The sequence below is a fragment of the Pygocentrus nattereri genome, chromosome 3 (genome assembly GCF_015220715.1).
Source record: "Pygocentrus nattereri isolate fPygNat1 chromosome 3, fPygNat1.pri, whole genome shotgun sequence".
Lineage (NCBI taxonomy): Eukaryota > Metazoa > Chordata > Actinopteri > Characiformes > Serrasalmidae > Pygocentrus > Pygocentrus nattereri.
In genome coordinates, this window is record NC_051213.1 from 47,867,799 (window position 1) to 47,881,952 (window position 14,154).

Below are 14,154 nucleotides of genomic sequence, written 5' to 3' on the forward strand. Positions count from 1 at the left end.
GAACTCCCATTTATCTGCGCACTTTGTCCTACTAACAATCACACTACTTCATTTGACTGAACCAGTGACACTCGCCTTTGTTAGCACACATTGTCAAGTTTTGGCAAAGGTTGGCGGTGTCTACCACAATCCAGGTGACTAAACCTAATCCAGTCACACTGTATTAGGTGCTTAGCCTTTTAGCCATCAAGAGGATGAAGAAAGTGCTACAGTAAGCGAAGCACATGATAAAATTAGCTAAAACAGTGGTGCGATGGTTGGTTGACCTTTTTTGAGAAGCTTTCCGTTGTCCTCGTTTCAGTTTTTGTTGCAGATTTTCTGGGTGATGAAGTGGAGCACTGCATTTCCTGCAGTGAGGAGGCAGTTGCTCACCTGGCCCCTACGGGGAGCTGTTTCACAAACCACAAACAGCGTATATAAATCTTCTGAAAACAAGTGTGTCTGAGCAAGAGAGATCTGTAGAGGAAGGGGTGTGCTGAGGAGAAGAGTCGCTGGACGTAAACTATGAACTAATATGTCATGTTGACAGTGGATGTACAAGATGAACAGGAATTGTGAATATGTCTATACTGTTTGGTTTCACTATAACTGTTAATATTAGGACATGGTAATGTTCAATAAAAAGCAGTTGGTAATGTTATTGTTACTTTAGTTCTCTTCAGATGACCGTCCGGCCAAAATGATTCAACCATCGTTGCTGGAACTGCATTATTTTGTAAGTGTGTACACTCACAGTAGTCTCTAGAGTGAGATTTCCTAGTTTGAAGACGAGGAAAGTCACCTTCTGATGATGCGTCTTGAAGGTAGAAGTAAATTGTGAAAGAGTACACGTGCTTTTTGGGGTGGATACAAAGGGGGGGGTTGCATGTTTCCTCTCTCCGTGTCTGTGTGGGTTTCCTCCAGGTTCTCCGATTTCCTCCTGGTTCTCCGATTTCCTCCCACAGTCCAAAGACATGCAGTTAGGCCAACTGGAGATGCTAAATTGCCCACAGGTGTGAATCTGTGTGTCTGTCTGCCCTCCGATGGACTCGTGGCCTGTCCAGGGTGTGTCCTGCCTTCCACCCAATGACTGCTGATATGGTCTCCAGCTCCCTCTGCAACACAGAGGGATAAGCGACTTAGATAATGATGATTGTGTGTGCGCGTGTGTGTGCGTGTGTGTGCGTGTGTGTGCGTGTGTGCGCGCGCGCTTTGGGGGTCCTTGGATGAAGGGGTTAAAAAAATTTGATGACTAGAGGTCAGTTCTGTATCACTAAGCAGTGGCGATACCCAATGGTAGTGTGATATATTTGCATAATGCATGCTGGGTATTGTAGTGGGAAAACACTGATGGATGGAAATAACGATGGAGCCATGAGCCATCAAAACGAAGAGCCCGAGGGATGCAGTGATTCGCCACAGAGCACCACATAAAATGACAAATGACGTTAAATGCTACACTCACAGAACCATGAGTTCCAGTGTAGAACCATTAACGTGCTTAAACGGCCCATTAAAACCAATTAAAACCTAATGGCTTTATTTTTTAATGGGAATTGGCTTAATGGTTTACACAAGAGAACACTTTTAGGTCCCATTAGGAAACCATTGAATCAGCTATCGGTCACGTGTTAAACCATTAGGGCCCTTTACATTGTCACATCAACCCTTTAAAAACCATCAGGAACCAACAGAAATAATGGTTTCTATGGGTTTTGCCAGCAGGTGTTTCTTTGTAAGGTGAAATAGTTCTTCAGATTGATGGAGGATATTTTGTATGTGGTTCTGTAAAGCACCAAAAAGGGCTCTGCTATGGTTATGATGTCAAGTTTTTGACAACAGAAGAACCCTTTTTAGTTAAGAACCCTCATAGTTCCAATTAGAACCATTTTTTTAAAAGAGTGTAGTCTAACACCAGGACCTCCCTTTAATCCCAGGCCTTCTGTGGCCTTATTAACACACATTAGGCTTGAATAAAGACGCATTCTTCACTAACGGAGTATTTATAACATGCAAGTTCTTCCAGGATAAGCACTTGCTGTGGCTGGCCTGCAGGATAGCAGCAACACCGATGGGTAGAAATGATACAAAACCACAAATCATCACAACAACAAGCCTGAGAGATGCAGCGATTCGCCACAGAATACTACACAGAACAACCATGAGTTCTAGATAGAGCCATTTGTTTGAATTGTTCTTTGCATGGTGAAATGGTACTTGAGACTGATAGCTGATGTGCTGTATATGGTTCTCCGGGCAGTCATGGGCTGGAGGTTAGGGAACCAGCCTCATGACCGGAAGGTCGCCGGTTCAATCCCCAAAGCCGACATGACTGAGGTGTCCTTGAGCAAGACACCTAACCCCCTAACTGCTGCCCGGGCACTGCGGATTGGGCTGCCCACCGCTCCAGGCAAGTCTGCTCACTGCCCCCTGGTGTGTGTGTGCTCACTAGTGTATATGTGGTGTTTCACTCCACGGATGGGTTAAATGGGGGACCTATAAGGGTCCCTTAATAATAATCTTAATCTATATAGCACCAAAAAGGAATCTGTAGTGACAGTAGAAGAACCCTATTCAAAGTGGATCTTTGAAGAACCGTATACAACACGTTCTCCAATCTAAAGAGCCCTTTCACCTCGCAAAGCAGCATTTAAGCATGCTTATGGTTCTGTTCCCCTCTCTAGAAACAAACCCTCAGAGAACCATTTTAGGAGTGGAGTCTTACACCAGCACCTCCCTTTAATCCCAGGCCTTCTGTGGCCTCACTGCCACACATTAGGCTTGAATAAAGACGCATTCTTCGCAATCCGTCGCCTTTTAACGGTTGTGTTTGTACCATGTGAGTTCTTCCAGGATAAGCACTTGCTCTAGCCGGCCTGCAGGCCCTGGCTGGAAGCCCTGGAGCGGAGAAACGAATATTTTCGGGGGTCGTCGAGTCCCTTTGGCCGAGCTTTGCGCTCGTTCCGTATTCACGAACGCGGATAGGCCGAAAGCGTGCGCAGGCAGACGGCGCAGAGCACGCAAAGCCTCGCTGAAAACGCTGCGAGCCCCGGCTGATATGAGCGCCTGTGGTCATTACACACGTTTGGAGATTATTTGACCTGCAGAGTCTTGTTCGGAGGTAAGTAGGTCAAACGGCGGCTCCGGCCGGCTTTACCATATAAGGCTGTCATTCGGAGTAGACAGGGTGCTGATAGGAACGTTAACCCCGCATCGGTCCTGGCGTCTTACTCGAATTTTCCGTTCCACCTTAAATAGTGCCGCAGTAGCGTTCGGCCCTGTACAGGCGCCAGAATGTAGCTGCTGCGCCGTTTAAGGTGGACCGGAAAATTCGACCAAGTGTTCCAGGGGCGACATAACAGAAGGGTCTTCCGCGACCCCCCAGCTACTGGGTCTACAAGATAATCCCCCTGGCTAGTGGGATTAACGATATCTCGATCATATCCCGCGATTTAAAGCTAACAGTTGACATCCATTAAACGTTTAACGACCACTGACGAGTGATTATGGGAATTGTAGTATTTGGCAGCTCCGTCTAGGTATTTAGGTTACGCGGCGCACAGTGGCAGCTGAGTAGACCCGCTTTATGAATTCTAGCTGTGAAATGTACGGTACGCGTTCTAGATACTGCTGAGGCCTCAGGAGGCTTTCAGTAGACTTTAAAGATGCCTTCTTTGCTCTCTCTCTCTCTTTAGGACCACCGGCTGAGCTGCCGTAAAGGCTCCAAGGGAAGATGGTGAGGTTGGACCTGGGAAATGTAGTGCTCCGGCGGATGAAGGAGGAGGACGTTGAGGCTGTTAAGGCCCTCATAAAGGTGCAGTCTTCTGTCTGCAACCCCCATTTACATATTTACAGTGGTCTGTCCTCCAGTTGACATAGTTTTAGAAAGTTCTTCCTTCCATGCATGCTGTTCTAGATCGTTCTCCCTGTCACCCTGTTTCTGAACGTTCTCCCCCCTCACAATGTTCTCCACACACACACTGTTCCTGAATGTTCTCCCACACGCACACTGTGCCTGAATGTTCTCCCACACGCACACTGTGCCTGACTGTTCTACTACACGCACACTGTGCCTGAATGTTCTCCCACACGCACACTGTGCCTGAATGTTCTCCACACGCACACTGTGCCTGAATGTTCTCCCACACGCACACTGTTCCTGAATGTTCTCCCACACGCACACTGTGCCTGAATGTTCTCCACACGCACACTGTTCCTGAATGTTCTCCCACACGCACACTGTGCCTGAATGTTCTCCCACACGCACACTGTGCCTGAATGTGCTCCCACACGCACACTGTGCCTGAATGTGCTCCCACACGCACACTGTGCCTGAATGTGCTCCCACACGCACACTGTGCCTGAATGTTCTCCCACACGCACACTGTGCCTGAATGTTCTCCCACACGCACACTGTTCCTGAATGTTCTCCCACACGCACACTGTGCCTGAATGTTCTCCCACACGCACACTGTTCCTGAATGTTCTCCCACACGCACACTGTTCCTGAATGTTCTCCCACATGCACACTGTTCCTGAATGTTCTCCCACATGCACACTGTGCCTGAATGTTCTCCCACACGCACACTGTTCCTGAATGCTCTCCTTCAGTCATTGTTTCATGCGCCCTGACGATTGTTGTACTGAAACAGTGTAAAGCCAACTGCTAACACTAGAATGCTGGGTCTGTTTATTTCTTCCTTCTCTTTTCCTTCTCACTGCTTCCCTCACTTCTGCGACTCTTTCTTTACTCATCCCTTGATTCCACTGTGTTTTCTTTCTTTACAGGAGGGATGCGAAGGGACAGAGAACCGCCTCATCCTTCACCTCCTCACTCGTCCGCTGGCACTGCTCATGCTGGCCACGTTGTCCTCTGTTCTCCGCTTCTTGGTGCACTCCTTCATCGTGGCCCTGCTAATCCCGGTCTTCCTTTGCATCGTCTACCTCAAGCTCACCATCCCGCGCTACACGGGCATCTTAGGCTCCACTAGGCCGTACTGGGACTACTTGGGCAGCTGTTATCGTGCCGGTTCTGAGCCGGATCTGCCCAACCCACATGCCGGCAAAGGCAAGCTACTCATCAACCAGGACAAGGCTAAACGTCGCAAGAAGGCCAAAGAGCAAGAGAGAGGGAAGACGAAGGAGGAGAAGGTGGATGAAGATGACTTGAAGGAGAGGGCCCGGGTGGCAGGGGAGGTGTGGGTTGCAGACTGTGAGGATGAAGTGCTAGGCTGCGTGGCCCGTGACGGTTGGAGCCGGGATGGGGTTTATCGCATTTGCAGGCTGGTGGTGCAGAGCTGGTACAGGCGAGAAGGTCTTGGAAGGCTGCTGGTCCAAAGCCTGGAGGCCAAAGCCAGGCAAAGTGGCATTGCCAGGGTTTACGCTCACGTACCCTTCCCTTCCAAAGTCGGAGAGGCATTCTTCAGGAAACTGGGCTACCGGCTACAAGGCGAGACAGCTGGAGTTCAAGATGAGGAGGAGGAGGAGGATGATTACGAAGAGCCAGAGAAAGGCTGGCTGGGGTTCCCAGTGACTAAAGTGTTTGTTAAAGACTTGTGAGCGTGATGGTAATGGAAGGGAGTTGTTTACCGTAACTACAATATTTGTCTGAAATTATACAATAAGCGCATACTTTGGGATGTTACTAAGATTATTTCCAAAATCCAGTAAAAACAATGGAATTGTGTTGTCTTGTTGAAGAAGGTGGACGTGGCGTAGCGCTGACTGAGCTGCTATATTTAGTCGTCTGCAGTTTCATTTTTAAAAATAGAGAATTAGCTCACAGACTAGGGGCAGTTAGCACTGTGGTGGGTTTTCAGGGGGTTTGAGTGAGTAAAGGAGCTCAAAGAGAACGGGGTTTTACCAAGGTAGATGCATTGGTTAGTGAGCAATCTTTAAACTAATTTTCAATGCTTCAGTGCTACGTTCCTGGCTTGGTCACACAGAACCCACCTTCACAGAACATCTCCCTGAGACGAGGGGGACTAGGAGACTGTGTGATAGACATTTTGAAACACGATAAACACATTTTGAAGTTTACTGTTTTAAACATGCGACGAGGTTTCACTATGAAGTGTTCATGATAAAGGCCCGACTAATACAGTGCGTGAGTGATAACCAGTAATTGAAGGGGAATTCCATCGATTTTTAAAATGGTTCAGACGTCTTTACAGTGGTGTTGATAGGAACCAGGGGTCACTATGACTACAACACAAATATAGACATTTACTACCCAAAACCACCAGAGAACCTATACAAGCTTGTATATCACTGTTGTTAGAAGAAAACCTTGTATGTCCAAAATGGTCATTTTTACAGGAGAAGGAAAAAACCTCCTTTACTTTTAATGGAAGCCAGTGGAACCAGACGTCTTTCCAAGTCATTTTGGGCCGTTTCTTTTGGTCCATTCTTCATGAAATTTCCACACAAAGTGAAGAGCGAAAGACATTTTCAGAGCATGTCGAAAACGGACAAAAATTCAGATACGAGGTTTTCCTCCGACAGCAGCGATATGGAATTTTGAATGGTGAATTTAAACGGTGGAACGTTTTGTTTTTTTTTGTTTTTTTTTTTAGATTTTGTCCCAGTTTGCTTGCATGTATCCCTCCACTAGGAATGCATTTTTAAAAATTAGTTTCACACCAACACCTTATCTCCACACTGTCATATTGTCTGGATTCTCTTTACCATTTCTTGCAATGGCGTTCCGTCAGGGAGCTTTTGGTGGCATAAAACACTTCGGACGTCTGGTTCCTACCACCCCTGACTTGGTAGGGTTCTCTGAAAAGGAGCATTTCACATTTCATGACTTACTTCCCATCTTCTCAATGTAATTATGCAGAAATTGTGAAACGTGTGGAATCGCTGGCTGTCAAAAGCGAAAGGGAAGAGTTCACAGGATCTTCATCGAAAGCCACTATTTATTTATTTATTCCTGTTGTTTATTTATTGTGTGCTGTTTTATATCTCTTTTTTTTTCCCTCCAGTTAAATTCCAGGCATGTTGCAGTCCGTTTTTGTACTTGTTCCTGCGCTACGTCAGAGCAGTACTGTGGAGGCAGTTTTACCTCTGTGCTCAATGGTCCCTTTGTATGTATAAGACCTCAATAAACCTTTTGTCGGAGTGCTTTCGTACAGGTGTTGGGTTTAATTGTACGGTGCGTCAGTTGGGATGAGCAATAGCGATGATGTGTCTGGTTTTTGTGATGCTTTTCAAAGCATATTTAGTCCAATTCAATTGGATTTAGTGTAGTGAAATATGCAAAATGTCGAATAAAACCCCAAAAAACTAAAATTTTTTTGCACCATCTGTTTTTTTTTCTAACTTACCAACTTTGTTCTGACTTACCAAACATCAGAAAAATCAGCAATATTGTGTATCCTGAAAACAGAAGCATGTTATATTCTTGCTATATTGTATTGCCCAGCCATAGCAACAGTCATGAAAGTGGTTTCGGTCTGAATGAACAGCCTCAGCGTGTGCAAATTGAACTGCGAAGTGAATCGAGTGAAAAGGGCTTGGACGAGCTTTTGTTGAGATGTTTATCTGCTCGTTTCCTCCCGCAGTTGTCGACTTCTGCAGCAGATCGTATGGTCCTCAGCCGCACCACAGATATTCCTACAGCAGACGATTGAACAAGTGCTTGACCTGAATGGAACGAAACAGAACAACACACAATAATGCATGTTACGTGTGCAGCGCAGCCTTTGTGCTGGTAATTAAACGGCAGTTAGAGACTGTGTGGGAGGAAAGGGTAGACTGGGAGCGAGCGCCTGCAGTATTTGAAGCTGAAGCATGCGGTTAAGATTTTAGACACTATCTACCTTAACCACACACGCTCTCACACACCTCTGGCATGTCTCACCTCGTCCCTCATTCACCACCGGATGTTTGTACAGTTGTGTGTGTGTGGTGAGAGTGCACACCTGATGCAGCACTAAAAACCTCCCTGTCACAATTTGAACATTCACACTGCTCCTTACAGGCCTGCCTACAGCCATGGACTCACAATAGAGCTTTGTCGGCGTTCATGATCAATGATCGCTGCCAAACCCATGACTGCGCTGTGGATCAGAGAGCGCCAGCTAGGCTTTGGACAGGTTCTCATTTCGTTTTTTAGAGAGTCAGACCATTTGTGCAGCTACAGGCTGGGGTAGGGAGGGCGAGGAGCAGGCCATGTGGCAAAAAATGTCAAAACACCAGATCACATTTTCACAGTTCACGATTTCTATCGTGATATTTAACATCAGAACAAGTTAAACTGTGCAAAACAGGGAGTGCGTATACAAGGGCACTCGTCTGCAGCTATCTGATTATTAAAATGGCCATGTAAACAGTCGCTCTGATATCTTGGGTCTAGAAATCTGATTAAGGAATCCGATAAAGAGGCTGGATTTCAGCTGCTCTGAGCTTCTTCGGCGAGTTTATTGGCTGGTGGTAAAGCAGAAATCTGATTACTGTCCGACTCCCATAGAGTCGACCTGGAGCTTCCCCGTTATCTGATTACTCAAGGGCATGTAAACATGATGAACCAATTACTGACCAAATCAGATTTTCTGCATTTATCGGATTATTAATGCATGTAAATATACTCAATAGAGCTACCAGCAGTGGCGCTAAAAGGGGGTATGCAGCGTATGCGGCGCATATGCACTAGAGCGGCGCCAAAACGATGCCGGAAAATTATTTCTAGTCTGCATTTTCTGTAAGAGCTGTTTGTTCAAGTCTGATAATACACATAAAAAAACAGCACAGCACTAATCAGGCGCCCATCCACTCCGTCCCCTGCCCTCCTGTCATCTGCTCCCAAACACAGGCGCTCGAGAACGCGCCCCATAGGGAACGGAAGAGGGAGAGAGAAAAAGATGTTGTAGGGATGAAGAAAAGCTTCTCAAAGTGGTTGAAAGACAGCAGGTTGGTCAGTTTATACGCTTTACTCACCTACGTCACCTTTGTCTACCAAAACGAGACTGTAGGGTCCGAAAGTAGCGCTGGACCACTGGGTTCTAGCAAAGCTGCCTCACTGCTGCGTTCCCAAATGCACTTATTCAAAAATAAAGGAATCTAATGGAGGTCAAACCTTCCATAGTTTCCCCAAAGATCCCGAACTTCACCGGGAATAGATTCACACCCTCAGAAGAGATCGCCTCTTCAGTTTAAGGTGTATGTTACTGTGCTAGCTAAGGCTAGCCATGTTAATATTACCCAGCCAGCCAGATGAATGATAGCAGTGAGGCGGCAAGCTAACGCTAAAGCTAAACTTGGTTCTCCAGCTACGACCTGATTAACCCTGAACTGGTTATTTTCTCGGTTTAACTTCAAAACGAGTGACATTAGTCGAGCCACAGCTCTTTATAGTAGCCTGTTTAGCTAGCTAACCTAGCCAGTCAACACTCTAGCTAATATGCTAACCGTGGCGGCCTGGTCTGAAGCTCAGCTCGCTGGTGGCATTAAATCAGCTTAAACTCTTAGTTTCCAGCCTCATTCACACACATTCAGCCTGGAACTGTTTTAGTTGAGTTTTCCTTTACATTTTTATTTATTTGGTCCTTTTATTTATTTAATTTTCTGTTTTACCTTTTTATTTATTTTATTCCATACTTTTATTTATTCTGTCTTCTGTTTTACTGTTTATTTTATTTCCATAATTTACTTTTTTATATAAACTTGGTGTTTTAACCCTCTTTCTTTGTGCTTATATTTTATTATTCTAAATATTAATCTCTATTTTATTGCGTTACATTTTAGCCTGTCCACTTATCAGTTTATTCTGAATTATTTTATTTCTTCTTAATTAAATCCTCATTGCTTGTTTTTTGCTCTTACAATTTAATTTGTATTCTGTTTATAAAGTTCCTTATTTTAGCTTGCCTGCTTAAATATTTGATTTTAATTTTAATTTTTTTCAGTCACTTTAAGTTAAGGGGCGGGGTTTTGGGGGAGGGGGGGGCGATAATATGTTTGCATTCACCTCAGAAAGTATGTAGTTGCACCCCTGGCTACCAGGGTGGACGGATGCAAACGTTTGCATTGGCAACTTGGGCGACCAAGCCAAATAATCTTTACTGTATATATAGCCAAAATCCAAAACCCTTGCAGAGGCCACGCGTTGTTTTACGTTAAATTCAGCAACAGTAATTGTGTATTTAAAATGGGCATGGATGTGAGCTCAGGAGAGGATGTGTTGACTTATTCTCATTTAACAGAATCTATAAAACATGTCATTTGACCAGGGCGCCCGAACCAGTATTTACAATCAGCAAACGGGCTTCCGTACCAAAAATAAGTAAAAAATGTAAAACTTTACAACAATGCTGTTACATTAGCTCTTGCAGTGGTGTACAGTTGGCCAATTTCAACAAAATCTGATTTGATGCAGGTCTGTGATAAAAAAGCCTCCGGATGTGGTGCTGGAGGGCAGAAAGTGCTTGTTTTTAATTGTTTTTAAAGGTTAATTTGTGAACGTGTGGAAATTCAGCTGGCCTGGTGTTTCGTTACAACGGAAAAACGCACAAGGAAATCTCCAAAGCAAGTAGCCACTCAGGCCCCAGGCTCCGCATGTCTGAACTGTAGCCAGGGTAGGGCTGAAAGATCGTTATAAACGACATAATGCAATATAACCATGTTCATACCGAAGTCTTTGAAAGAGTGCAATTTTCATACAAGAACGATGGTTTTTCACCATAGCATACATGATCAACAACTTCAATTAAAGTCAATTGTATGTAATTTTACCTATTCACATGGAGCCTGTGAACTGCCTGTAGAGGAGTTTGACCAATCTGAAGCAACCAAACACCCATGTGCTGTGACATCACAACTAACGGGCGGTCTGGGACAGCCAGAAAAGGCAGATATGCTGGTCTTCAGGGCCAAAAAACAGGCCTGGACATCATTTTCTATAATGGCAATTTAAAATACAGTCAGAATAATTTGATTTTTCCACAAAATGTGCCCCCAAATTGTTCAGCCCTGGGCCAGCAGGCAAATAGGCAACGCTGACGTCTGAGTACATTTATAAAGGCTAAGAAAACTTGAAAAACTAAAATAAAAAAATAGGTCAATCTAAACTTAGATGGTGCCATAATGAGGCGCTACCCAATCAATTACTTGTTACCATGCAGTTTATACTGTACAGATGTTGTTGTTGTTTACAGGTTCTGTATAGTTGGTCTAAAGGCGCCTTCTCTCCAGGCCACATGGTCGGGATGGTTCAGTAACTAATCCGAACCTGTACCTGTACCTGTGCTTCCCAGCACAACACAGCAGTGCAAAAGTGGGCCGGGTTCCCTGTGTGGTGGTCACAAGATTTCGCACTTGTGTTAACAGTAAACACAAACAACGGTAGCAACTTTGATGGAGCTTCCAGGTCTGATTTAGCTCCTACCCTGCATTTCTGAAGGGTCACCGACGACAAATCTGGCTAACTAGTGTTTGTTTGACGATTCCGCGAAGAACGAAGCAGATCAAACAATGGTCTGCATTAGTTCTAGCTCCACCCATACACTTGGTACCCCAGCAAGAAGTGCACCAAAATTCGGTCCACTTTAACAGTGGAAATTCCAACAATAGAATTCACATCACTGCACTGTCTTTTCTATTCACCATGCAGGCGTTCAGTTGTATAGAAGTACGGATGATACCCATCATATACCAAAGAAGATGCAATATAACATACACCCACCGGCCACTTTATTAGGTTATTATGCACACACCACCACCACCACCACCTCGTAAGAACATTACTTTCAACTATGACAACGTAACTTGCTTGTTTACTCTACTGTTATGTTAACAAGGCCAGTCCATCTACCACCGTCTAACATAAGAGCTAACGTGTGGGTCCTTATTTAAGATTTTAGAGCTGTAAATAATGAATATCATCTTGGCTGTGAAGGGTCTGTTTGAAAACCGTAACCATGGAGGAGCTGCATGATGAATAAGAGGGAGATAAACAGATGTTGGTTCTGTCAGTGTGATGTAGATGGAAGCCACTTTATTAGGTACACCTTTTTCAGTTGCTTGTTAACACAAATAGCTAATCGGCCAATCACACGGCTGCAGCTCACTGCATTTAGGCCTGTAGAGGTGGTCAAGACAACCTGCTGAATTGCAGACCGAGCATCAGAACGGGGAAGAAAGGGGATTTAAGGGACTTTGAACGTGGCGTGGTTGGTGGTGCCAGACGGGCTGGTCTGAGTATTTCAGAAACTGCTGATCTGCTGGGATTTTCACGCTCAACCATCTCTAGGGTTTACAGAGAACGGTCCGAAAAAGAGGAAATATCCAGTGAGCGGTCAGTTGTGTGGATGAAAATGCCTTGTTGATGTGAGAGGTCAGAGGAGAACAGGCAGACTGGTTCCAGATGATAGAAAGACAGCAGGAACTCAAATAACCAACCAATCTCTGAGGAACATTTCCAACACCTTGTTGAAAGTGTGCTGCAAAGAATTAAGGCAGTTCTGAAGGCAAAAGGGGGTCCAACCTTTTACTACCTAATAAAGTGGCCAGTGAGTGTAATTTATCACAATGATGATACCGTATTAGCTTCGATCACCCCTAATGAGCACAATGAGGGGCAATGTGCTTAGGATGTCACCAAAAAACAGCTACAGTAAGACCTGAGTCTTCATAATTAGACGCGGCTGCAGGTGTCTGCGATACAGCCGACTAAGAACCAGAGCCTTTCTGATTCATTTCAAAACGGGTCAGAATGGAAGCTTTAGTCAACGTGCAGGTTCATGGTTTCTAAATCTTGTCGTGTGAAGTGTTTTTGCATGTCACTGTGGCTTGTTTGTTGTGGAGGAACCTCCGGTTTGCTCTGCGAGGCTGCCGAGTGCATTAGCAAACACCTGCTCGTGTGCCCCCTTAACCGTAGAGTAACTATTATTGTTGTTCAGGAAACAGATGCGAGTTCACGACTCTGGAAAAGTATGTGTGTTTGGAGCTGTGGTCGAGTTAGTCTGCACGATGAGGCTTGGTGTGTGTGTGTGTGTGTGTGTGTGTGTGTGTGTGTGTGTGTGTGTGCGCGTATGCATGTGTGTGTGTGGGTGGGTTTTGGAAAGTATGACTCTGCATTTCCTGCCCCGTTTCGTTCATATGTGTCGTGCCAGTCGGTGCAGTGAAGTGGTCCTGAGAAGTGAGTCTGTGTTAGAGAAACAGAAAGAGAGAGGTGAGCTTTCGGTCACATGTAGTGAAAATCAAGACTTTTATCTCTTGGTCACAAAAGATTCTCAGTGGTGGACAAAGTACCCAAATCCTGTGCTTGAGCGAAAGTAGGGACACCCTTGCTAAAGCAGAAGACCTCTGTTTCTATACACCGATCAGGCGTAACATCATGACCACCTCCTCGTTTCTACGCTCCTTGTCCATCTTATCAGCTCCACTTACTGTATAGCTGCACTTTGTAGTTCTACAGTTACAGACTGTAGTCCATCTGTTTCTCTGATACTCTGTTACCCTGTTCTTCAGTGGTCAGGACCCCCATGGACCCTCACAGAGTAGGTACTATTTGGATGGTGGATCATGATGTGGTGGTGCTGTGTTAGTGTATGTTGCGCTGGTGTCCACTCACTGTCCACTCTATTAGACGCTCCTACCTTGTCGGTCCACCTTGTAGACGTAAAGTCAGAGAGGACAGCTCATCTGCTGCACAGTTTGTGTTGGTCGTCCTCTAGTCCTTCATCAGTGGTCACAGGACGCTGCTTGGCTGGATGTTTTTGGTTGGTGGACTATTCTCAGTCCAGCAGAGACACTGAGGTGTTAAAAAAACTCCATCGGCACTGCTGTGACTGATCCACTCCGACCAGCGCATCACAGGCTAACACACCACCAAGTGTGCGGACTTTCCTATAAGGAGTTTGGTTTTTCTTCACAGTATCTTGCAGGGAGTAACGGAGTCAAGAGTAGGATATTTTACTGTAAAATGTACAGTACAGCAACAAAGCTCTACTGCAGGTTCTACAAGTTTGTAGTGGATCTTTGAGGCTAATGTAGCTGCTTGGTAATCGAGTAAGGGGCACTCTGGCCAAAATAATAAATGTAACTTTTACTACATCTGCTGTAAACACACCTACTCGCCTCCTATGCTGGTGTTTCCACATCTTTATCCAGTTTAAAGAAACCTTCTGATGACGTATCTCGAAGGTGGGAGAAACTAAAACAACAACGGTTGCA

At 45.2% G+C, this 14,154-nt stretch overlaps 1 protein-coding gene across 2 annotated transcripts; it reads left to right on the forward strand.

The window, feature by feature from the left end:
* Nucleotides 1-2,799: 2,799 nt before the first annotated feature.
* nat14 (N-acetyltransferase 14 (GCN5-related, putative)) lies at nt 2,800-5,655 on the forward strand. Of its 2 annotated transcripts, none has more exons than XM_017706029.2 (3): nt 2,800-3,100; nt 3,675-3,793; nt 4,768-5,655. In XM_017706029.2, exons 2-3 carry the CDS (start codon nt 3,713-3,715, stop codon nt 5,536-5,538), a joined length of 852 nt encoding a protein of 283 aa, XP_017561518.2. In that variant the 5' UTR covers nt 2,800-3,100; nt 3,675-3,712; the 3' UTR covers nt 5,539-5,655. The 2 variants fall into 2 exon arrangements, with proteins under 2 accessions (XP_017561518.2, XP_017561519.2); XM_017706030.2 differs by lacking the exon at nt 2,800-3,100 and adding an exon at nt 3,317-3,585.
* The last annotated feature ends 8,499 nt before the right edge of the window (nt 5,656-14,154 follow it).